General features: G+C 46.3%; 2 protein-coding genes across 2 annotated transcripts in view; both read right to left on the reverse strand.

Moving 5' to 3' along the window:
- Positions 1-221: 221 nt before the first annotated feature.
- Positions 222-10,831, reverse strand: cd101 (CD101 molecule; the record flags this gene model as incomplete). The annotated part of the gene is made up of 12 exons (XM_080839289.1): positions 222-412; positions 796-1,185; positions 1,506-1,907; positions 2,449-2,850; positions 3,186-3,599; positions 4,143-4,514; positions 4,750-5,124; positions 5,419-5,793; positions 6,470-6,868; positions 7,197-7,613; positions 7,935-8,312; positions 10,765-10,831. The coding sequence occupies 12 exons, from the start codon at positions 10,829-10,831 to the stop codon at positions 222-224; spliced, it is 4,182 nt and encodes a 1,393-aa protein (XP_080695415.1).
- Positions 10,832-19,481: 8,650 nt separating this feature from the next.
- Positions 19,482-24,000, reverse strand: part of ptgfrna (prostaglandin F2 receptor inhibitor a) — a 28,410-nt gene continuing 23,891 nt past the window's right edge. Inside the window, exons 8-9 of the mRNA XM_080838221.1 lie at positions 20,748-21,071; positions 19,482-20,158 (exon numbers count right to left, since the gene is read on the reverse strand). Coding sequence (XP_080694347.1) covers positions 19,995-20,158; positions 20,748-21,071 — 488 coding nt within the window. The 3' untranslated portion in view covers positions 19,482-19,994. The remainder of the gene's footprint in view (positions 20,159-20,747; positions 21,072-24,000) is intronic.

Below are 24,000 nucleotides of genomic sequence, written 5' to 3' on the forward strand. Positions count from 1 at the left end.
GCAAAATTGGTCAAAATATGACTGCAGACATTCGGAGAGGGCAAGCTGAAGTCTGTGGATGGACGGACGGACGGAGACAGACTCTGTGTCTGCCTCTGAGATGGGACCAAAAAGATTTAGTCTGCCAAGTCCATCAACATTTCAATTTGCTGATTCTGCCACAGTGATAAAAGCCTTCCTGTCCTTCTGGTTCCTTAGCACATAGCCCCCTCTCATTCCTCTCAGGCCTCGGGGATTGGCTTCAGAGGATTGTTCTCGGCCCACAGAGACTCGTCGCGTTTCTTCTGAACTATGGTCGCCTTGCGTAGCTTCACTGCCAGTAACGCCACAACTCCTACCAAAATCAGCAGGATGACAACGAACACGGGAGCCGTGACATCCGGGGATTCTTGAGGCTGAGCGTCAGAAGCACCTGGAACAAAAGAACAAACAGCGGTCAGAGCACGGCATGTGTTTGAATGAGAACTGCAAGTGTGTTTGTGTGTGCAGCTGCCACAACAGGGCCAGTGTAGTACAGACATACAGTTAGTATCTTTGCAGTCTGAAAATACACTCCTTGCTTTTAGCTTAGCTAACAGTGGCTATCCAATATTATTACCGAGTATTATTATTGAGTATTATTATCGAGTATTCACAGATAAGTGTTTTAATGTGGTCTGTGTTGTGCAGAATGTAATGTTGTCTGGCACCTGGATTCATATGGAACACAAAGAGGGGTGCTGATAAACAAACACCTCAAGTTACTCTGGATTCACTGAGTTTGAATCATCTGGCTAAACATACTGCATGTATTACCTGTGTGCACGTTCACATTCAAGACGCCAGACCGGTCTTCTGCCATCTTCTTCCAGGTGTTAGTGAGCGTCTTGACCCATTCCACCACCTCACAGGTATACTGACCATTGTCTGTCGCTCCAGAGTCCGGTACAGTCAAGGTGAAGAGCGTGACCTTTGGCCGGCCAAACACTAGTCCCTTCCTGACCTTGTCAAGGCTCTGCAGGGTGCCGTTCCTTGTGATTTTAAAGATGGGGTCCTTTTGGTTATTTTCCCGGGTTCTAAACCAGGTGACCTCGAAGAGCGACTCCTCACTGGACTGTGAGATGATGTCGCAGTCGACTTTGAAACCGGCCTTAAGGTCTGTTACGTTGAGACGGTGGTCATCTTTTTTCAAACTCAGGTTTCCCTCTGTTTGAAAAACAGTTGGTCATATAAGACTGCATGTCAAGTTTCACTTCAACTTTTGTGTCTAAGATTTGCATCACACCCAGCCCATGTTCAGGTCAGCACATCTAGCACAACAAGCAACTACATTTGCATTAGTTTTCATAATTTCATAGAGCCCCCAGATCATGAAAATAAAATTGTAAGAACTGGCATTTGTGTGAAGAAGTAAACAAAGACTGGACATAAAGGGAGGGGGGAAACATGGCCTCAAAACTGAGGTATGTTGTAGCGTTAGACGACACGAGATGTATGTGCTTGAGTATGAAACAAGTTTGCTGTACCTAGCTTCTGCACGCTGACAGTGATGAGACCGGACTGGTCGGAGGCCACAGACTTCCACTGGCTAGTGCAGTCGTGCTGGTACAGATCCACACGGCAGTTGTACGTTCCGCTGTCAGATGGTACCGCGTTCAGGATGGCCAGACCAAAGGTGTTCTTAGCTGGGTGCGAGAACCGGAGCCTCTCTTGGTATTCATTATTGAACGTCAGGTGGCCGTCATAACTCTGCTTCAGCAGAGCGATGGAACCGTCAGAACCTGGGCTCATGAACAGCCAGGTGACGGTGTAGGAGGAGGGGGACGGGTCAGAACCTTCAGAACCCACGCTGCATTGTAGGTCCAATCGCTGGCCCTCCTTCACGGTGAGGCTCTCCTCGTCCTTATTCATGCTGAAACTACTCTTGACTGTGAGCAGGGTGACAGCGAGAGAAAGTTAGATGTTTCAGCATTATTTAGAATGTTATGTTGATGATATCAGGTGTCACTTCAAAGACTATAATGGCGTAACACTACAGAAAACTACTACATTTACATTATAATATTTTTTGTATATATATATATATATTTATATATGTATGAGATTAATAATGTAATGATTTATATCATTACATGTAACTGACCCTAATCCTAACCTAGTATAAGCACAAAGTATTAAGCACATGATGCTTGGGGACACATTCCTGCATTTTTGTTCATTCCACGATTATTATTATGGAAATTCACATTATATTTTAGCCATAATTATAAGTATGGAAATTCACATATAATTATAGCCTTAATTATTACTATGGAAATTCACATTATATACATTATAACACTAACACCTATATGCAATTACATAAATTCATTAGCTATGCAATGACATAAATCATAAGGTATCAAATATGTTACATAGGCACTTTTTTATACCTGTAGTGTTGTCATACTTGTTTATGTCTGTGTCTACCTTCTGTTTGTCTGCTTATGGTTAGCTCCCCTGACGAGTCGCTGGCCAGTTTCCTCCAGCGCTCTCCCGGCATCAGGAGCCATTCTGACACATGGCAGGAGTAGCTGCCCACATCAGAGGGCCCCACAATGGGAAATGTGAGCCTGAAGTGGGTGAGAGTGGGTCGAGTGAACATCAGACCACCTTCAGTTTCATCCAGAATGTGCAAGGTTCCGTCCCGACTGGCATTGAAGACCACCTGAGTTCCCTCTCTGTCCGCTGTCACCTGGGTTCTGGACCAGATCACCTCAAAGACTGACAGGTCACTGGAGCGGGAGAGGACCAGGCACTCAACCTCGAAGCCGGTCTGGGGGTTAGTCACGACCTTGCTCTGGTTGGTCTTCAGTAGGGACAGAGTGGGAGCTGTGTAGCAGAACCAAGTTTCAAAACCAAGATATCGTTTATTTTCTGAACAGACACAAGGATAGTTTTAATTTCACACGTGTCATTTCTATTGTGTATGCCACAGAGTAAAACCCAACTGTAAAACTGCCATGTACAGGGGTAGGTCGGAAAGATTTTGAAGCATTACATTAGCTATATGTCAAGCCAGCACCATGTGGCTATGCAACAGTATTCATCAGATCCTGAGATGCATTCTACATGCTGTACAGTACACAGCACATGCTTTTTCACATGCTGACTACAGTTTAGGTTGGTAAATTAAGAAGATTATGAGAAAAATCCAAGGATCTTACTTATAGGCTCTACCATCACTTGGGTGACCCCTGATTTGCGTGAGCTCTTCTTCTTCCACCGGCCACTGCACTCGTGCTGGTACTGTTCCACAACGCACCAGTACCGCCCGCTGTTGCCCGGTTCCACGTTGGCCACCATCAGGTGGAAGGTTCCCGGGTTGGGCCTGGAGAACCGGAGCTTCTCCTGTAGATCCGCAGGGCCGCTCCCGTAAGTCAACTCCCCCTGGTGGCTGTATGTCAGAAGGGTACTGGTGGAGGAGTCGGGGGCAGGGCTGGCACTCTCGAAGAGCCAGGTCAAGGAGAAGTGGGAGGATGAGTCGTCCGCTCCAGATACTATGCTGCAGACAACGTCGATCTGTCCACCTTCGCGTCCACTTGTGTCGATATTGGTTTGGTCCATACTGAAATCACTGGCTGATGTGACGGAAGCAGACAATAGTCTTTGTTACAATGACACTACTGTAGATTCTGTCATCTAGGGAGGGATCTCAGTCAACTGGTCTGCCACATTATAGTATAAGCGTAGAATCTAAATTTTAAGTTTAAAAATCTGTATATTCAAAATTGCTTCACTGAACAAGGCAGAACCGGAATGATCATACCCTGACAAAAACAGGAATGAGACACTGGAACAGACACTAAGCTACCCATTCTGCCATAGAGCAATAAAAAATAGTCGGCAGAAATAATAAATAAATTCAGTTGTGGTGCTTCTCCAATAGAAAGAGCTCAACAAAGTCCAAGTTGGGAGCACACCTTCAAATTCACCCTTCTAATTCACCAAGAAAAATATATAACTGCCTGAAAAAACACAACCGTTGTGGTTGTTGATTTTTCAGCCACTGAAATGTAGTTCTTGGTGAATAAGAGTGTCGACCTGTGCTCCATTTGAATCTGTGTTCCCAGCTTGGACTGTGTCAGCAGCGAGTGGCTTTTACCTTGACTTGCTTTACGTACGTTTTTCACTGATCACCACCTCCACAGTGGCATTGTGGGGCGGGAGGGAGTACCACTCCCCAGCAGGGTCCTGGAGCCACTCCTCCACCTGGCACAGGTAGCGGCCACTGTCGCTGGCGCCCGTCTGCCGTAGCGCCAGCTGGAAGGTCAGCCCTGGGAGCATGCTCACGCCCGTCCTCTTCCCCGTGTCCTGCAGCGTCACGATGCCATCGCGGTCGCTGCTGGCAACGATGCGGCCATCTACCTGCCAGGTGACGGCGAAGCGGGAGATGTTGGAGGTCGCCTTATCAACCATGCATGACATCTGGATGTCTGAGTTCACGGTACTTTTCAGGGGAGAGGTGGGATTAGGGATGAGAGACAGCTTACTTGCTGTAAAGAGAGAAGAATGACAGAGAGTATGAAATGTAATTAGCAACCAACAAATCAAAAAAGATATTCAGAAACTTTTGACAACCTACAACTACAATATCAAAATGAACTGCTTTGTCTAAAGCAGAAAGTTCCAACAATAGGCACATTAAATGTAGTCAACCTAGACAATGCAAAATCCGAGTTATACAATAACTTCCCCAGTGAGGCTTAGCTTTTGGCTGTCAAATTGTACCTGGCTTCTGCACTTGCACACCCAGAGGGTTGGATGGTTTGCTGGCTCTCTGCGTTTGCCTCAGGAAAGCTCCCACCTCACACTTGTAGACTCCAGTGTTGCGGAGGCTGGCTTTGGTCACTCCCAGCACGTACTGCGAGTCGTCCCCGCTTATAGTAGTGCTGAGCTGGTAGCCATCCCCCCTTCTGCCCCAGGCCACATCTCCCGTGTGGTGTACCGAGACAATGGTCTCCTCGCTGGAACGTCCATCTTGCTTAAACAGCCAGGTCACTGATAGGGGCACGTTGGGGCCCTTCACTCTGCATAAGAGACTAATCTCGTTGTTCACCACCACATTAGCAGTACGACTTTTTAAAGCCACTTTCACCAGTTCATCTACAAAGAAAGTGGTAGATGACATGAGGGCATGAAAATGATACTTTGCATATAACCTCAACATGGTAATAATATATGAATATATGATCAACACATAGTAAGACAAGGAGTTGCCATTAATGCTATTTATTTAGTTTTATTTAGCCTATATTTATTGACCTCAAAAGTTGTATTATGCCAACCCAGAATCCCCCGATCAGTCCCCACCATGTGTACCACCTATACCTAATTCTCCCAAACAAGAAAATGCACACAAATGTAATTCTCATTCATCTCTGGTTGGGGTAGCTTTACCAAGTGATGTCACATGGACAGAGCATTGCTGTGATTGGCTGGCCGTCTTCTTCTCCCCTCCGCTGCTCCACTCGGACACGGTGCACATGTAGACGCCGTCGTCCGTCACACCGGCCTCGCCCATCTCCAGGACGATGCTGCCGCCAGCCGATCGAAATGTCCTCAGTGCGCGCTGCTGATACTGAGGACCTGGCTCCATCACGCCCTCGCGGCTCAGGCCGATGACTTCACTGAAGGAGCTACCTAGGGAGTCCTTCTTGTGTTGCCAGGTGACGGAGAGCTCGCCGTGCATCCCGGACACATTGCAGAAAAGGGTGAGGGGTGCACCCTCTGTGACACTGAGCTCCGGGATCATGGACACACTAAGTCCGCTCTCTGCGAGGGAAAGAGGAAATGGTTTATTTTGCTACTGCTTTATGGCCATTGCTCACATGATTCCCAGAAGGACTGGTTAAGACTAATTCAAATCCATTGGCAAGTCATGTTGTTATCTCCAAATTTCCAAACAGGACGTCTCTTAGGATTATTTGCAACCCGTTACGTACGTCAATAGATGAAGACACCCTGGTGTCTTTTCAGGAAGCTATTGTGAGCTATTAATAGCATTTAGTACACAGTAAAATCAATTGTCTCTAACTCAAAGTTGCAGAGAAGATGGAATTTATTTTGCAGGCGAAGGTTCAATTGCGTGTTACACTCTTCAAATCAAACAAGCTAGATCAACTCTAATACTGGTGGTCATTTCACACTTAGAGTAGTAACATTAACTCTTAAGGGGTTTTTGGGAATTAAACACTTGTGATTTTCTGTATAGCATGTAATATGTACATAGTAGACTTACATTTATGTGTCACCTATAGCAATGATAGTGATTGTGAAATTGTTTTAACGTTTTGCGCCACTTCTTCGCTTATAAAATAATGCTGGTACATATGGTTGTATACGATGGACTCAGTAAACTCATCAAAAGGTAAGCTTTAGTAAAGTATTTGTAGCACACATGTGTATGTACAGCATACAGCAGATGAGCACATGTGGCAGTGAGTCTCACCTTTGGCAGTGATGGTGACCTGCTGGGTGCTGGAGCGCTTGCTCTGGCCCTGGGTGAAGCCCCCGCTGTCCCCCCTCTGCTCCTGCCACACCCTGCACTGGTACTCCCCCTGGTCCTCAGCCCTTACCGGCCGCAGGGTCAGCTTGTAGTCCTTCTCTGTGATCTTCACCGCCCGGAGCTCGCCCTCAGTCGCCCTCCCTGCATAGCCCGGTCCGATGGTCAGGACCCCCAGCGGCCCCAGACGCGCCAGCTCCTGCTCGCCCTTGAACCAGGCCACGGTGAAGAAGAGTTTCGGGAGATTCTGAGCCTCCAGCTGGCAGAGCACCTCCACGGCATCGCCCTCCTTGAGGTCGGCGTCGGTGACCTTGATGTGAGCAGCAAATGAGTCTGCATCCACCACTGCGGGATCAAGAAGGGGTGAGAAAGACACTGTTAGCGACTGTGACTGCCAGACTGACCTCTTGTTGTTCGGGTTGAAGCAAATGCAGTTTTTACACTGTCACAGAGTGTTCAGAGAATATCATATTTAATGAGGAAATAACAAATACATTGAGTCATTCAGGAGGCTTTTGTCCTAAGTGACTTGCCGTATAGCACAAATGCACATTTCCATCAGTGTGTGTGCTACCTTGGTATCTAACCCATCACCCCCGTGTTGAACCTTGCTCTACTTGAGTAACAGGAACACAAATAGCAGAAGAAAGTAAACAGATAAGCTTTGTCTCACCGACAGCCTTGACGACTACGTCAGCAGCTTGAGCGTCTCTGTTGGCGATGCTGACCCATGTTCGGTCCGTGTCCCTGATCCACTCTTGGACCCGGCAGAAGATCCTTCCCTGGTCTTCCAGCTGCACCTGGGTCATCCGCAGCTGGTACCGGGTCTCCTCCACCTTCTGAATCCCGACTAACCTCGACTGGTACCGCGCCTCGTAGCCCGCACCTGGCCTCATCGTCAAATCCCGGTCCAGGCTGATGATGGGTCGGGGCTCGGCCTCACCGTTGCCATGGAGGAGCCAGGTGATGGACAAGTGGGTGTGCTGGAAGGTCTGGCTGGAGGCCTGGCATTCCAGCTGAAGAGTGCCCCCCTCAGAGAGATCCACGGAGGGGGATCCAGAGTAGGTGGTCACCAGGGTGTCCTCAACCACTGTATGTGGAACAGTGAAATGCCATTCATTTGATCACTTTTGTCTCCCATGTTGAACTGGTTACAAATGTCTGATTCATTTAGAGTCGATTTCACTGAAATCAAGCTATAAATGTATATTTACAGTTGAAAGAGCTGATCAGGCCAGTTGATTTGTGTATATGGTAGGAAAAGCTAGCTTTGCATACCTGTGTAAATGTTACGTTATCATGTTAGCACCTCAAGGTGATTCTTTAAAAAATATTTCCTCGATGAGAGTATAACAATTATAATAATAATGTCATAATTATTTTATCTAATAACTAATATAAAATAACCCACCATTCAGTGAGGTTTTAGCACTATAGGTTCCATAATAGCGATCGTCAGTGTTTGGGGTATGGCACTCAATCTCAGCGGTATCCTCTAGAAGAGTGTTGTTAATGTGGAACACCGCCGACGACCCCGAAGGCCTCTCGATCCAGATATCTCCGCTTCGGACTCGGGAACTATACGAGGCGTATGCGAAATCACCGACCTCGGTACTGATGATCTGGATCTCCTGGGTGGTCCGCGGGGCCCGGTAGGCCGAGAAGCGGAAGTCTTGCACAGCTGGGCCCTGGAAACCACTGACGCTGCAGGAGATGGAGACGTGGAAGCCCTTGATTCTGTAGAGAGGGCCGGCCTGGATCTCCACCATGCGTTGAGCCTGGCCAACGTCTAGGAAGGAAGAGGCTCATCAAAATATATCTGTTCTTTCTACAGTTATTATAATACATGTTTAGTTATTTTATAGTTTGCATTTCCTTAAAGTTTAGTTCATCTTGTGATAAAATCTACTTATATAAGACATACAGTGGTGGCCAAAATTGTTAGAACACCCTACAAATCTGAATAAATGTGCATTTTTTTCGCCTCCAAAACATAATTTCAACTCATAATGTTCATGAAACATGCACATGGTTGCTCTGAGCACAAACAAATAACAGATGAAGTGAGTCTTTATGTTTTTATCCACTTTTAACTTTAATATTTGGTATGTCCACCTTTTGCAGCAATTACAGCAGCACATCTCTCTGGCATAGTGTCAATATATTTCCTTAGAACTTCAACACTAATTGTATCCCACGCCTTCTGCAACTCAAGCCAAAGGCTTTCCTTTGAATGTATAATGGATCTGTCCAGTTTATTGTCCAACTCGCCCCAAATTTGCTTGATGGGGTTGAGGTCCGGACTTTGAGGTGGCCAGGCCATCATTTTCAGTGATCCAGCAGATTCCTTTTGTCGCAGGTAGTTCTGGCATAGGTGAGAAGAGTGTTTAGGGTCATTGTCCTCTTGGAAAATAAATCCAGGCCCAATAAGACGACTCCCAGATGGTACTCCGTGCCTCACCAGAATGTTGTGGTACACTTTTTTATCCATGATGCCATCAATTTTCACCAGGTCACCTGTTCCTGAGGCTGAAATGGCACCCCACACCATAACACTACCCCCTCCGTGTTTAACTGTGGGCAAGAGACACTCATTTTTATACCTCTCCCCCACCCTCCGTCGAACATACACTCTACGCTTGTTGCCAAACTGTTCAAACTTGGACTCATCAGTCCAGAACACTTTAGACCAATCTTCCTTAGTCCATTTCTTGTGATCTTTTGCAAATTTCAGGCGATTCACTCTATTTTTCTCTCTCAGCAATGGTTTCTTTGCTGCTATCCTGCCAACAAGTCCTTTTTCTCCAAGTTTCCGTTGCACAGTTCTTGAAGACACTGTTGCACCATCATTCATTGTGGTGTTGATCTCATCACGAAGTTCTCGTGAGGTCTTCCTTCGGTCCTTAAGACTGAGAATTTTCAGATGCTTCACTTGTCTGTCAGAAAGTTTACTTTTTCTACCTCTCCCCTTTCGGTTCTGGTGTGATTTGGTGGCATCATGGCGGTCTATAGTGTACTTGATGGTGCTTGGACTGCATCTCAAGTCCTTGGCTATGCGGCGGTAACTCCAGCCAGCATCAAAAAGGGCCTTAATTCGAGCCCGTTGCTCACTTGTTAGCTCCTTCCTTACCTTAGCCATGTTCAAAGAACAACATGTGTAACAAGACAACTTCTAGAGGCTTTGAATTTATACCAATTGGTGGTGTGGCCTATGTGACAAAACCCTTGTGTTACCAATCACTTAATGAGCAGGATAGGCCTTGTACATTCAAAATAATTACACAGCTGTGTCCTAAGACTCTTTCATCACCAGCAATTCAACCGGGATCACACCTGACAATGATTATACAAGTAATTTGGCTGCTTCTGTGAAGGAACATGATTGTGTGATATTGACAGTGAAATAGGCCTAGCTTGTTTTTTGTAAGGAAAATGACCTTAATCTACTTAAAATGGCTCTATTATATGGTTTATAGAGCATAAAGATCATTTTGTAGATATTTCATTTGTTTGATGGGTATTTTAATCGTCAATTCAACAAAAACATCTGAGATCTCTTAAATATGCTGAGTGTTCTAACAATTTTGGCCACCACTGTACGTTGTACTTATGGGGTAATTAATTACGCTGTCTATGGAAACTACAAAGTGTTGCGCACTGCTGGAGTATTTGCTGCATACTATTTGAAACATGTATGTGTTCACTGCTCAACAACACTACTTTTATGTAGAGCAATGTTTGTTACCATGGTGATGCCTACTCCTTGCTCTCTCGCGGACTAGATCTGTTGATTTTAATATGCACTGGCTTAATGTAGGAAGCCTACGAGGCTTTTCTGGTTTGATTTGATTTGATTTGAGAGTACCCACCATCTTCAAATCAAGGATTCAGTACTTTAGGGATGATGTCACAGACTTGTGATAGAATGTACTTTCAATTTTGTGATAGAGAAATGAAATGATTGGTACCTACTAGTACCTTGTGCTTCAGAATGTTTACCATACTCTTGGTTCAATTACGCCAATAATGTGGTAGACGGTAAAATAAGGGTTGATGTGAAGGTAGTTTGAAGGTTATGACTGGCTTACTGCAGTAGTTTTACACCCTTTAAGTCCAGTGAAACTGACAACCACAGGCATGGTGTGTGGGTGTGTGCGAGTGCGTGTGTGCGTGTGTTTGTATGTGTGCGTGCGTGAGTGTGTGTGTGTGTGCCTGTGTGTTTGTGCGTGCAGTGTTCTTACCTGACTGAAGCAGTCCCAGCAGGCAAAGCAGAAGAGAGAATGGCCACATGTGGACCCGAAGCTCCATCCTGAGTCACTGAGTCACTCACGAGGAAAAACTCACACTCTGTCTCTCTCCCTCTCTCTCTTTCTCTTTCACACACACACACAAGAGCCACACCCGACTGACTATGCAATAGAGGAGTGCCTCTCTTAACAAGACAAAAATTACAAAAAAGGAAGTGTGTGCAAACACACATAGGCCACACCTGAAGGCTTGGCCAAGAGCAAAACCAGGAGCTGTGAGATTTATCGTCGATGTCGTTGCCGATGTCGACGTTGACTTGACTTGACTTGACTCCACAGCACTGCAATCTTGTTTGAGCGACGATGCGACCCGTGCAGGCAACCTTTTGCCATGAGGAGAGGAGGAAGTGTTGTGGGTTTCCTGCTGTCTCTCGGAGGCCTCACTTCTCCACATACACACCACACACACACGCACACACTACAGAGACAGACACACACACACACACACACACACTCACAAACACACACATACCAGTCACCACAGAGGAACCAGACGTCTGCAATCACCTGGCTTTAGCTTATGCAACACTTTACTGTTCACAAAACACCAGTATATTCATAACACTTGTAACAGTACACTTTGGCTGAAGTGCTGGAAGTCCCCAGTAGCTCAACTGGATGAGCAAGTTGCTCACACCACCAAGGTAGAGGGTTTAATTCCCCTGATAACACACTGTGGAGATGAATACCCTGCCTGTACTGGAAACGTCATTTTGCATAAAAGTCTCCACTTACTGAATCCATCCAGGGTCTGATAACATTGGAAAATGCTGGTGGTGCATGAACATTTTGAAGAGGAGGTATAACTAAATATGTTTAGGTTCTGCACAAGCCTCCTTATCCTTCCTCAACTTTTTTTTTCCACTGTCACAAAAACTACAAATGCTAGTGCCGCCACTTCTTGGCCTCATATCATAACCCTGCTGTCAATAAAAGCCGAACCAGCCAATCAGGATCTGCCATCAGGGTAACACCCCTTATTTGTGGTATTGCTTTGTGCTATTTGGGTATGTGCTGCATGTGTTGTGAGAGGCTAGGCGTCCTAACCAAGAATCTCACACTTATTTTTTTCTGAAGTATGTACAGTCTTGACATATGAGGTGATAAAGGTGATAGACGGTGGTGGGCGGAACAGAGCTTTTGATAGCATCCATTGGTGACAAGAACTGAGAATGAGGAACTTGAGGATAGCTGTTTTTTTGTCAGACCATTTCACGTCGGGGGGACTTACGAGAACTGCTTGAGGTGGTTGTCCAGAGCTAGCTGCGCATGAGTGAGTGGGATGGGTGAAAAAAGACAAGTACAATCAAAAAAGTAGAAGCAAAAAAGACAAACACATGAACACAGAAGATGTACAACAGCACCATCTGGTGGACCTTGTTCTCATGACAACTCTGACTGTGTGTCTCTCTGTATGGTGGGTGTGTGTGTCTTCTTGTGTATTTAAGGGAACATGTGTGTGATTATGTGTGTCTGTATGTTAAACTGCATGTGTGTGTGTGTGTGTGTGTGTCTGTATGGTGTGTGTGTGTGTGTCTTCTTGTGTATTTAAGTGTACATGTGTGCGATTATGTGTGTCTCTATGGATGACTGTGTGTGTGTGCGTGTGCGTGTGAGCGTGTGTGCATGTGTCCGATGTGTGTGTGCATAATAGAGAGAGGAAGTGAGTGTTTGTGTATACGTGCCATGAATGTGTGTGTAAGTGCCAGCAGAAGGCCTGCTGTCAGGTGGAGGGGGCAGTCTTGATGTGGGATTGTCTTATCTGCGTCCACGTGGCGACTGCGTCCACTTAGACAGTATAGGTCATGGACATTAACCCTTTGTGCTGGGCAGGCATACATTTCTATAAAAAGACACAGCATCCACTATCTGAAGCCACTGGTGGGGAAGAACAAGAACCTGGAATAGAGAGACTGCCATTGACTTAACTGCAGAGATGAACAGTAATGATGCATACATGGCAGCTCTGAGTGCTTTGTGATGATTAGTAACATCAGTGTACTTCAGTATCTGTAGTGGAGTAAGATAGATAGTCAAGTGATGCTGAAATCACAAGAACTTGGCCCATTACTGACAGACACAGACACAGACACAGACACAGGCACACACACACACACACACACACACACACACACACACACACACACACACACACACACACACACACACACACACACACACACACACACACACACACACACGACACAGACACACAGACATACATGTAACTGCAGGGAGATGATTAGGCCTCCTAACAAAATGCCTGACAGCTTTGAGTGCTTTGCGATTCTTAGTAATGTTGAAAGTACTGTGATGTTATGTCTGTGGGATAGACTACATAGCCAACTAATGCTGAAGTTACTTCAGTAGACAGTCTCTGATAAGGAATGGAGTGTTTGCTTAAAAGGCTTACTCTCATGGGTTATCAGATACACATGAGAGAAAAAAAACATAAATGTTTTCACTTGTGATGTTTTTAGGAGCATAAATGGTCTCTACTACAAGCGGCAATGGAGAGAGAATGCAGGCGTCTGGCAGTCTGTAGTCATTTGATCCTTGAGCTGACCATCGCCTTCTACAGAGGGATCTGACGAGCCGCGCCATTTTTTTTTTCTGGCTGGGACGTTGTTTGTCTGTTCTTCACGTGGTGTCAAATGGTTGGGAACACAGAGACAAAAGTCTTGGCTAATGCAGTGTGTAATTTAAACATAACTTTCCAGAGATCCGTCGCAAGAAAAAAAAGGAAAAAGAAAAGTCAGCTGAATTTATTTGGTCTTCTTCTCCTGCCACTTTGTCGACTCCCAAACCTCTGGTATGTGGATCGGATCAGTTGGCTAAAGTTGTGCTACCGAGACAGGGGAATTTACATGTGTTTGTAAGTGTGTGAGTGTGAGTGTGAGTGTGAGTGTGAGTGTGAGTGTGAGTGTGAGTGTGAGTGTGAGTGTGAGTGTGTGTGTTTGTGCTGTCCCACTGTCGCCAGGGTAATCTGCCATGTCATCTGAACGCAGAGGAGGAGCAGTGTGTGAGGATGGAGCAGAGTAGAGGAGAGCGAGCGGGGGCCAAACCTCAGTGATATCGGCTTGCTTGCGGACGGCCAGGCACTTCCTCAGGCAATTCCGCTAACCTCTGTGTTTAACTTCATCTGCAGCACTCATCACTGTCATAGCACTGCGACCACAGCCACTGCTGCACGCCATCTGCCCTGACAGAACAAATACATATCTGTGTTTTCACATACTACAAAGCCATACTTAGCCATAGTTCCATGCAGCCTATCCTACATTAGACAAGTGTGTGTGTGTGTGTGTGTGTGTGTGTGTGTGTGTGTGTGTGTGTGTGTGTGTGTGTGTGTGTGTGTATGTGTGTACAGGGGGTTGCACTTAATCATCTCTGCTTACTTGGTAACTAGTGCTGGTGAGACAGTTAAACAGGAGGGTATCTGGTGCAAAAGACAGTTGGATATCAGACACGGATGTATAAATCCATTCTTTATGAGACCCAGTCACTCTTTGCCCCCACCTAATCTCTGCTTGATTTTTTAAATTAGAAAAGGGAGATAAAAAGATGCTTATCAGAGGCTATTATTATTATATCTTATTACTGAGTGTGAAATTACTCTGGGGCCCCCAAGAGGAACGGCCCAAATTCACCATGGTCGACTGGCGCCCCTCAGTGGCCATAAATAAAACATCACTCTTGAAAACGGGCAGAAAAAAGGCTTCTTAGTAAAGATTAAAAAAACATCTAATTTTTTCTTTTTGCAATCTCATTGTCTGTCTCATTTTCTCTCTCTTTCTCTGTGTTTGTTTAGGTCTGTCTCTGTATGTGTGTGTGTGTGTGTGTGTGTGTGTGGGTTTTTGTGTGTAAATATGAGGTTTTTTTAGATAAGAACTCAAAATCCCTTGAGACAAGGCTGCCGCAATTCTGCCTGAACAAGTTCATCTGCAGGGGAGGCTGCTCCTCTTTGACTGCCAGACGCAGATAAGATAAGAGAGAGAGGCCTGGAAGAGGGCACCGATAAATCTCATTGCGCAATATCACCACACTTACTCCAGGGCACGTCTGTACAGAACCCTCATAGAGTTCATCTCCATTTCCAGAATATGAAGGTGGTTTACTAAAAGCACCATTACACGAGAATTGGTATGGTGAGCTCCCCCTGAAGTAGCACATTTACACCACTGTCATAAATACAAATTTCCGCTCAAGCACAACATTTTCAAAGCTTATTGGCTTGATATTGACGAAGACTGATCAAACTTTTTGATGTGAGATTAATTTCAGATGCCATTCTCCATATTTCAAGTCAGTGTACCACCAACATGATTCTGAAGCTGTTATTTTAAAGTAAAAATGTTGCATATTGCAACTTTAAACAATGGAAAAGAGCTACTGTAAGCTGTAGAAGAGATTCCCCTCAACACACACACATTCCACCTCCACTCTCATGAAACAACATCATGATTGCATTAATGTGACATTAACACAGACGATAGACACCCTCACACAATGACTGTTTTATACCAGGATATTTACCTATATATTACCTTATATTTATCATTCATTAATACTACTTCCCGGTTTACAGTTTTCCAATGCACCTATCCTCTACCAACATCATAAAAGCTGTTTGTATGGTTGCCATGGTGAGGGCAGGGTTGAGTTCTGAAGGCTGGAAACATTTGCCATTGAATCAGATCATCAGATATGAATTACCCACACTCTCTCACGCTATGTGGATCTCTCTTCCACATAACATTTACTGTCAAATCATGTTTGGGAGTCATACTTGAGATTTAATTATGTGCTAAAACATTTTTCTGTGCAGGTTACAGGCTGTGTGTTGTTAATGTGAAATCTGATCTGGCCCGATGTATTTTGGGCCTGGGAAAAAACAAGAGCCCTGGTCCAGCTTCAGCTTCCTGGGCCTTTGCTAGCTTGACCTTTAGCCTTTCTCTATGTGATACTTCACCGAGCAGCTCCAGGGCTCACTCCCACTGGCAACAACACTACACACATATTTAAACATTTATGTCCAGCAAAAAGACAAACTCTCAACAAGGTGTGGAGAAGAAGTTGTAAGACTGTAAGATACTTCAACCGGTGCCCTGTTAAAAGAGAACAAGGCTAAGAATCACAATAAGTGTGTAAAAAAAGTGACGATGGTGTTTTGTCTGTCTGTGTGTGTGTCTGTGTGATAGGGTTACCAGGTGTCCCGCTTTGCATTGTAGTGCACAGCATTTGATCAATTTGTCTCACATATTTAGATAACGTCCTGGATTCCCATTTTTCTTTTAATTGCCAGAAATTAGATCACATGGATGCATTCTTTCATTTGGGCGGCACATGAGCTGTTGCCATAGAGTTTGGGCTCTCTTTAATTGCACTGTCAAAAGCAGCAACCTGGCCCATACAAATGCAACATCCAAAGCCTGGCTTTCACCCAAAGGCTGAGTTGAGAGCAGTGAAGGCAGACTTGGTAAGGAGAACACCTTGAAAGACTTGAGCTGCACAATGCCTGTTGCTTTGATAAGGACAGTTGCCTGCAAAGGGCCTATAATCTATGTTGGATATCGATCAAATAGGTGTGCCTTTGGGATGACAAACTGCACTGTGCTCAACATATCTTTCATACAGCAAAAGCGGAAGCCTGTATACATTATAACAACCAGTGCTGTGGAACAAAGTATAGATGTTTACAAGACAAAAGGCAGAATACAAATGTTGCTTATTCAGTTAAACATTGTATCGAAGTTTTAGGTTATCTCTCAGCATTGGGAACATGTCAAATACAAACATACTACTTGTCCTACATTTTGTCTGTGTATCTACATTTTGTCTGTGTATCTAGTCACCTTAAAGTTTCTGTGTGCACGTGTCAACATGACTGTGGGTGCAGGCATGGAGGCAGGTGATATGGTTTGTGTGTGTGTGTGTGTGTGTGTGTGTGTGTGTATGGCAGCAGGTGGTATGATGTGTGCATGTGTGCGTGGTGGTGGTGGTGTGTGTGCTGAGCCAATGTGGGAACAGGTGGTAATGGAGTTCAAAACCTACACAGGGTCCGTAATGGAGATCTTAGTGTGACCTGTGGGTCGAGACCCCACCTACCCCTAAAATGTCTCAGACATTAAGAACAGGTGCACAGCTACGGCCCCACTGAGCTCACCAGTGCATCTCCAACTCCTCTCCAATAGAAACACATGCCACATTTGCAGCTGGAGATAAATTCTGTTAAGCTTTCTGCCAAATATCACACAGAAACACACACGGAAAGAGATCAACAAACACATATACAAACAGAGAGCGAGAGATCAAACACACAGACACATGTACAGAGAGAGTGCGAGAGGGGGAAAGAGAGATAGAGAGATGAATAAACCACACAAACGAAACCTCTAATGGTTCAGAGGTTTGTTTAAAAACAGCATCAGGCCCTCCGTGCTCTCGTGTCAACCCAGCCAGCCTACTCCACCTTGGCCATGGAGGCAAGTCGACTGTGACTTGGCAGAAAGCAGCTCTACCACAACGGAACTGCACGGCAGCCTAAAACAGCAAGAGGGACACTGGGCTACCCACAGAAAGAGAACAAGAGAACTGGGTAGAGATCAAGGGAGGGAGGGGGGAAGGAAAGAAGGCATGAGAAAGAAGGAAGAGAGGAAATGTGTGAAAGGGGAGAAGAGTATAAAAGAGGAAGAGAGAAAAATACAAGTGAGGTGGAGGAGAGAAAGAAAGAGATGAGAAGAGCGTGTGAGAAGAAAGGGAAATACAACTTCAGCCATCAGCCTGGACAGAAATACTCCAAACACTTCCAATGTTCTGCATATGAAACAAAAAATCTGAATCAATAATTTAGAGGTAGAGACTGTGCAGGGGCGATTCTCCCAGGACCGGCAAAGATTCAGGACACACACACACACACACACACACACACACACACACACACACACACACAGAAAGAGAGACACACTCACACAGAGAAACACACACACACACACACACACACACACACACACACACACAAACAGAGAGAAAGAGAGGGAGAGAAAGAGTGCGAGAGAGACAAACACACACACAGCCAGAACCAAAAACTTGCATATAAAACTTTTATTATGGTATCAATTTTTGGAAGGCTTCTTGGATCTGTTTTTCTTCTTTCTTCCTTTCTGTAGGAAGAGTGGGATCGTGACTCTGGCATTTACAAAAAAAAGAAATCCTTATTGATCTGAGAGATGGAGAGCGGGGGCAAGCGTGAACAGAGGAACTCATGAACAACCAAGCAGAACATCCAAAAATCAACTCACATTAACAAACAACCCTCCCTCCTCCACACACTTCCATTAAAAACAGCAAGTAAAACAGTGAAACATTATAGAGATTAAAAACACGTCCGGTCAGTCTCAACACGGTCTTCTGTCGGACTGGGGTGGGGGGTGGGGGGGGGGGGGGTGGGGTCTTCCCCCAGGTGCTGTGCTTGTTTCTGCCACCAGGGCGGCACTCTTGGATGGTTCCACATCACAGATGCCCCCCCCCGATGTTAGGGCTTAAAGTCCAACAGCTGGCTCCACTCACAAGACATTCTGTATGGATGACCTCATGGCACAGACAGAGAGTGTGTTTACAGCGAGCATCTGTGTGTGTATGTGTGGTTGTGTATGTGTGGTTGTGTGTTTATGGTGAAGGGTACATTGCAGGGTCGCCAAGGCAATACAAAGGATACCGACTGTCAGGGTGCTTGAGATGCACGCTTAAACATCAAGTGTGGGGCGGTGGAGTGCACACACGCACGCGCACGCGCACGCACACGCACACACAGTATGCCATTGCTCTGCTCCCTTCTTTTTTGAAAATCCTTGGACATCACACACACACATATATATATATATGCATACATACACACAGACACACACACAGACACACACACAGACACACACACACACACACACACACACACACACACACACAAGGCTAGTCTCCAATTCTGACAGGGTCAGAGGTCACTCTATGGCCATCCATCTCTGCTGCTCTGGAGTCCATCTCTGGGGTAATTGTGTAATCCCCGGCACCGCAAGGCCGTGGAGGCTGGGAGGAAGGGCCCCGTCCCCTGGGAGGGAGAGATGTCTCTGTCTGACAGGCCCCCCTGCGGGTCACCCGCCTGACAGGCCTGGGCTGGGGGTACGGCAGTTTGGGGTAAAATATATGGAAAACTGGGTTGGGGTGGGGTGCGGTGGGGCGGTTTTGAGGCGGGTTGCAGTGCTGCTTTCGGGTGGGGATGGTTATGGTCATGGGAACACAACACCAAGAGTTTCCAGCCAAGAAGTCTCCTGGGGTAAGACAGGGTCTCCAGGATAGGGTGAAGTGCTTTCCCCCAAACATGATGCACGGCAGCCAGCTTCAGTTACAGATACTGCAGCCCTCCCACCCCTACAGCTGTAAATCACACAGTCATTTATGAAACTCCATTCCATTTTATAAACACCCCCCTACACCCAGTCTGCCAGCTTACTCAGCCACCCCCCCCTTTCCCCTCTTCCACTGTACTCTTAAAACACCACGGTCACAGAGGTGGTAGGTGTGTGTGTGTGTGTGTGTGTGTGTGTGTGTGTGTGTGTGTGTGTGTGTGCACTCGCTGTGCCACTGCTGGTGAGGTTCTCCTGAGAAAAGTGCATCATCGGACTCAGCAGTGGTTCAACAGTCTTAGCAGAGTGGTCCGACCAACACACACACACACACACACACACAAATACACAAATACTTTTGCCTTTGAAGTGAAGTCTTAAACGATAAGCTTCTTCCAGGAACACACAACACACACTCATACATACAAAATATACTGTCTCTTAAAACACACACACACACTGAAGCACACACTTTGCGTTCTCCTCTCCCCCTCTTTCTTTGAGGCATAGTCTTACGCAACAAGCTTCTTCCTGAAACACATAACCTGGCCTTTTACGGCATGCCAGGTCTGCCCCCCAGGACATCATCCATGTGTGTGTGTGTTTGTGTGCCGGTGTGTGTCACAGACGCCTCGAGAGGGAGCCTCTGGGTCACATTGAAGGGAAGGAGTCTGTGGAGAGCGGGGAGAAGGGGGGGAAGCCGCCCGTGGTGTCAGCGGAGCGCCCATGAAGGGCGCGCCGGAGCGGGGGGAAGGGCGGGGCGGTTAGTCAATCCATCTCCATGTCCATGAGCTTGTTGCTGGAGCGCGGCGTGTACTGGGAGTTGCGGCAGCAGCAGTGTGCGCAGATCAGGCCCAGCAGGATGGAGAGCAGACCCACGGCCAGAGACGAGCCCACACCATACAGCAGAGGCAGACGCATGGACTCCCACACTGAAACACACACACACACACACACAGGAAATATGAGTAAGAGACACAAATGCAAACACACACACACACACTACTAGTTAGACACACACACACATGCAATACCAGTTTGACACACACACACAAACACACACGAGATATGAATTGGACACTGACAAACGGAATACTACTTTGAGACATACACGGGCAACACTAGTTAGAGAGAGAGACACACACACACACACACACACACACACACACACACACACACACACACACACACACACACAATAGATCAGATAGTAGTGACACATACACACATTCACTTAACATGGTCTTTCATGCATATCTTCAAAACAAACATCTACATACTGTAGATACTAGATCTAGGACACTTCATGTTCATACTCTATGACTCTCTCTCTCTCTTCAGAACACACACACAAGCACACACACACACACACACACACACACACACACACTACACACACACTCACACAGTAGATCAGATAATATTGCATACTCTCTTAGTCTCTCTGTTCAGAACACGCACACGCACACACACAAAAGCACCCATACACAATCACACACACACACACGAGGCCTGACTCACATGCCAGCCTGATGGAGAGGTAGATGGGCGGCGAGGTGAGCTGGCGTCCTTCGCTCCATGAGCCGGATGCGGGTGCTAGCAGCCAGGGTGTGGCCACGCAGTGGTACTCGCCGGCGTCGCCATCCCGCGTGCCGTGCACGCTCAGCGTGAAGGTGTGCGCGTCGCTGCGCTCCAGGCTGCAGTCTGTGCTCTGATTGGCCCCCGTCGCAGACGCGCTCTTCCTGACTACGCCCCAGCGGTCCATGCTGAGCAGAGGCTCCGCCCCGCCATTCTCCAGAGCGTGGACAGGAGACTGGAACCACTGCACCTCAAACGACACGTCACCTGTGAGAGGGAGGGAGGAAGGGAAGAGGAGGAGGAGAAGAGAGAGAGGGAGGAAGAGAGGGAGGAAGAGAGGGAGGGAGAGATGGGGGGTGATACAGATGAAAGAGAGAGAATGAGTAAAATAGAGAAAGATCAGAGCAGATAGTGAATAGGGAGAAATAATGAGAAGAAAATAGGAAGAGAGAGAGAGAGAGAGAGAGAGAGAAATATTATGTTAACATATCTAAATGCTATGACATTATAAACAGTAATGCGATGACACACAGGAGACTCCCGTTCCGTTGTGTGATATCATTACAGCAGTTAATAAGCCATTACATGTGTTTCGTAAACAACAAACACACAAAGACATTCTTCTAGAACTTTCCATGACTACAAAGGCACGCAGGCAGGGGTGTGCCCTGGGCCTGCCATGCCGACAGGCTGTAGAGGTGTAGTCACATGGAGGAGAGGAGAGAGAGAGAGAGAGAGAGAGAGAGAGAGAGAGAGAGAGAGAGAGAGAGAGAGAGAGAGAGAGAGACAGGCTGCAGCACGTACACAGTTCTGCTTCAGAATGACAGGAATCTAAAGGAAGAGCCAGAGGCAAACTCTAACCTGACAGCAAACACAAAAACGCCACAGTTCACCCCAGCCACACCTATGCACACACCACACACACACTCTCTCTGAACTGCACCAAAATCTCTCACATACAAATTTGGCCACATGCACATAAACAGGTAAAATATGTTCTGAAAAACACATATAAACCTGTATAAATTAATCTACAAAGACATACAAAATAAAATGACATGAACACACACAAACACACACACACAAACACACACACACACCAACGCTCCAAGAAGAATAGTCAGAGGCACCCCGATGCAGGTCAGCCCAGTTCAATAAGCATGAATAGATCAGGCCTTTTTACCTGCACTAAGTACCTGCTCAACAGACAGGGTGAGGACTCATCTCTCCCTCTACACCAGCCAAGCCTGTAAGGATCACTAAGGCATTTACACACCTTTTACACACACACTTGCTTGCACAGACACACACACACAAACTCCAACCAACCTGCAAAAAGATAAACACACACACACACACACACACACACACACACACACCAACCTCACCCACAGGACGGACAAACACACACCAACCCAACCGCAGAGACCGACAGACACACACACACACAGAAACACACACACACACACACACACACACACACAAAAAACTTGAAAACCATCCAAACAGCAGAAGCAGAAATCCCTACTCAGCGCTGAAATATATATTCTTGCAGACAGCTTCTATTTCAGTATCCAGTGGACACGAGGGGCCCATTTAGGAGGGGCCCATTTAGGAGTAAGATGGACACCAGGGGCCCATTTAGGAGTAAGATGGACACAGGGGCCCATTTAGGAGTAAGGACCTGGCTCTGGGCCCTACGTGTGTGTCGGATCATAGATCTGGGCCCTACATATGTGTGTGTTTTCACAGCCAAGGGGAAGGGACGAGCGGACCGCGGCCAGGCCGGGACTAATTTGGGCCAACTCAGCCCCCACAGCAGGAGATGAGGTCCGACAGGCTGGGAACTGAAAGGACTGCGAGGGAGGGAACTAAGAACCATTCTCTCCTGTTTCATACAGGACTGAGGAGTCCATGTCCAGTCCGTTACGGATAATCATAAACCACTTTGTGGCAAAGGAGTTGACACGGCTGCAGGGTGTCACTGGCGTCTTGCCACGACCACGGCAGGCTCTGCACTGTTCTCACGGCCCAGGGAAAACCAAGCAAGAGAGACGAGGCGAACATTATAAAGGGTTTTTCTTCACACCAAAAGGATAACGGCAACACACACACACACTTCCTACAAAACATGGCTGACAACAGCTATGAATTATAGATTATTAGAAATGTTTTTTTTTTTTTTTTTTTCAAATGTCCTCACAAACAAACCATTTCACACAAGGGTCTTTATCAGCATTTTTTTCCTTAGTAGTCTGTTTTCCCGGAAAAAGCGGTCAGATAGATCCTCTCCGTGCGCGGAGCTTCAGTAAGCTAATGGGCTGAAGGGGGGAGTGCAGGAAAAAAACAAGGCGTTGTTGCCACGGCGACAGCATCAAAGGGTTGGGGGTCCCAGCAGTCTGCGGGAAGCGGATGCTTTCTACGAACCTGAGCATGCGGATTAAAAAGAGTCTTTCACACTCTCACACACACACTCACGCTCTAACACACACACACACACACACACACACACACACACACACACACACACACACACACACACACACACACACACACACACACACACACACACACACACACACACACTTTGCACTTGAGAGTCCTCCCGCCCCTCGAATTCGGAACCGCAACTAGGCCACCCTGGGCAGGGTTCATATACAGTGTGGACTGTTTTATCAAGGAGAATCATGCGTAACCATTGCATGCCCATGTAGTTATGAAAGATGTATCCATTTTGTAACTTCTCATAGAGTGATTCCCTGGGTGTGGCTTTTACTATTACCTTCAGTACATTCAAACATTTACCCAAAGCAACCGTTAGCTTATTTTTAGCATTTTTATCAGTGCCCATTCAATGGAAACCAAGCACACGCCCTTGATGCTACTGGCACCTTGCTCTGCCAATGAAGGCACATGAACACAGATGTAAGCTTAGCAAACAGAGATCTTTCCCATCTGAGGGCAGTGTGACTTTTATATTAGGTTAACATTGTTGTTGTTGTTTGTAGAATAAATGTACTGATATGCAGCTCTGGAGTCCTGAAGTAACTAGGGTAAATTTTTACCTAACAAACATAGTTTCAGCATGGGAATGAATTATGTGGCTGAAATTCATCACAGCTTTGTGAGTCACGGCTCAACGTGAACATGAAAAAAGCAAAAAAGGAACACTCTACTGATCGGTTGGGGAGATGGG

Source organism: Sprattus sprattus (genome assembly GCF_963457725.1).
Source record: "Sprattus sprattus genome assembly, chromosome: 5".
Taxonomy (NCBI): Eukaryota; Metazoa; Chordata; class Actinopteri; order Clupeiformes; family Clupeidae; genus Sprattus; species Sprattus sprattus.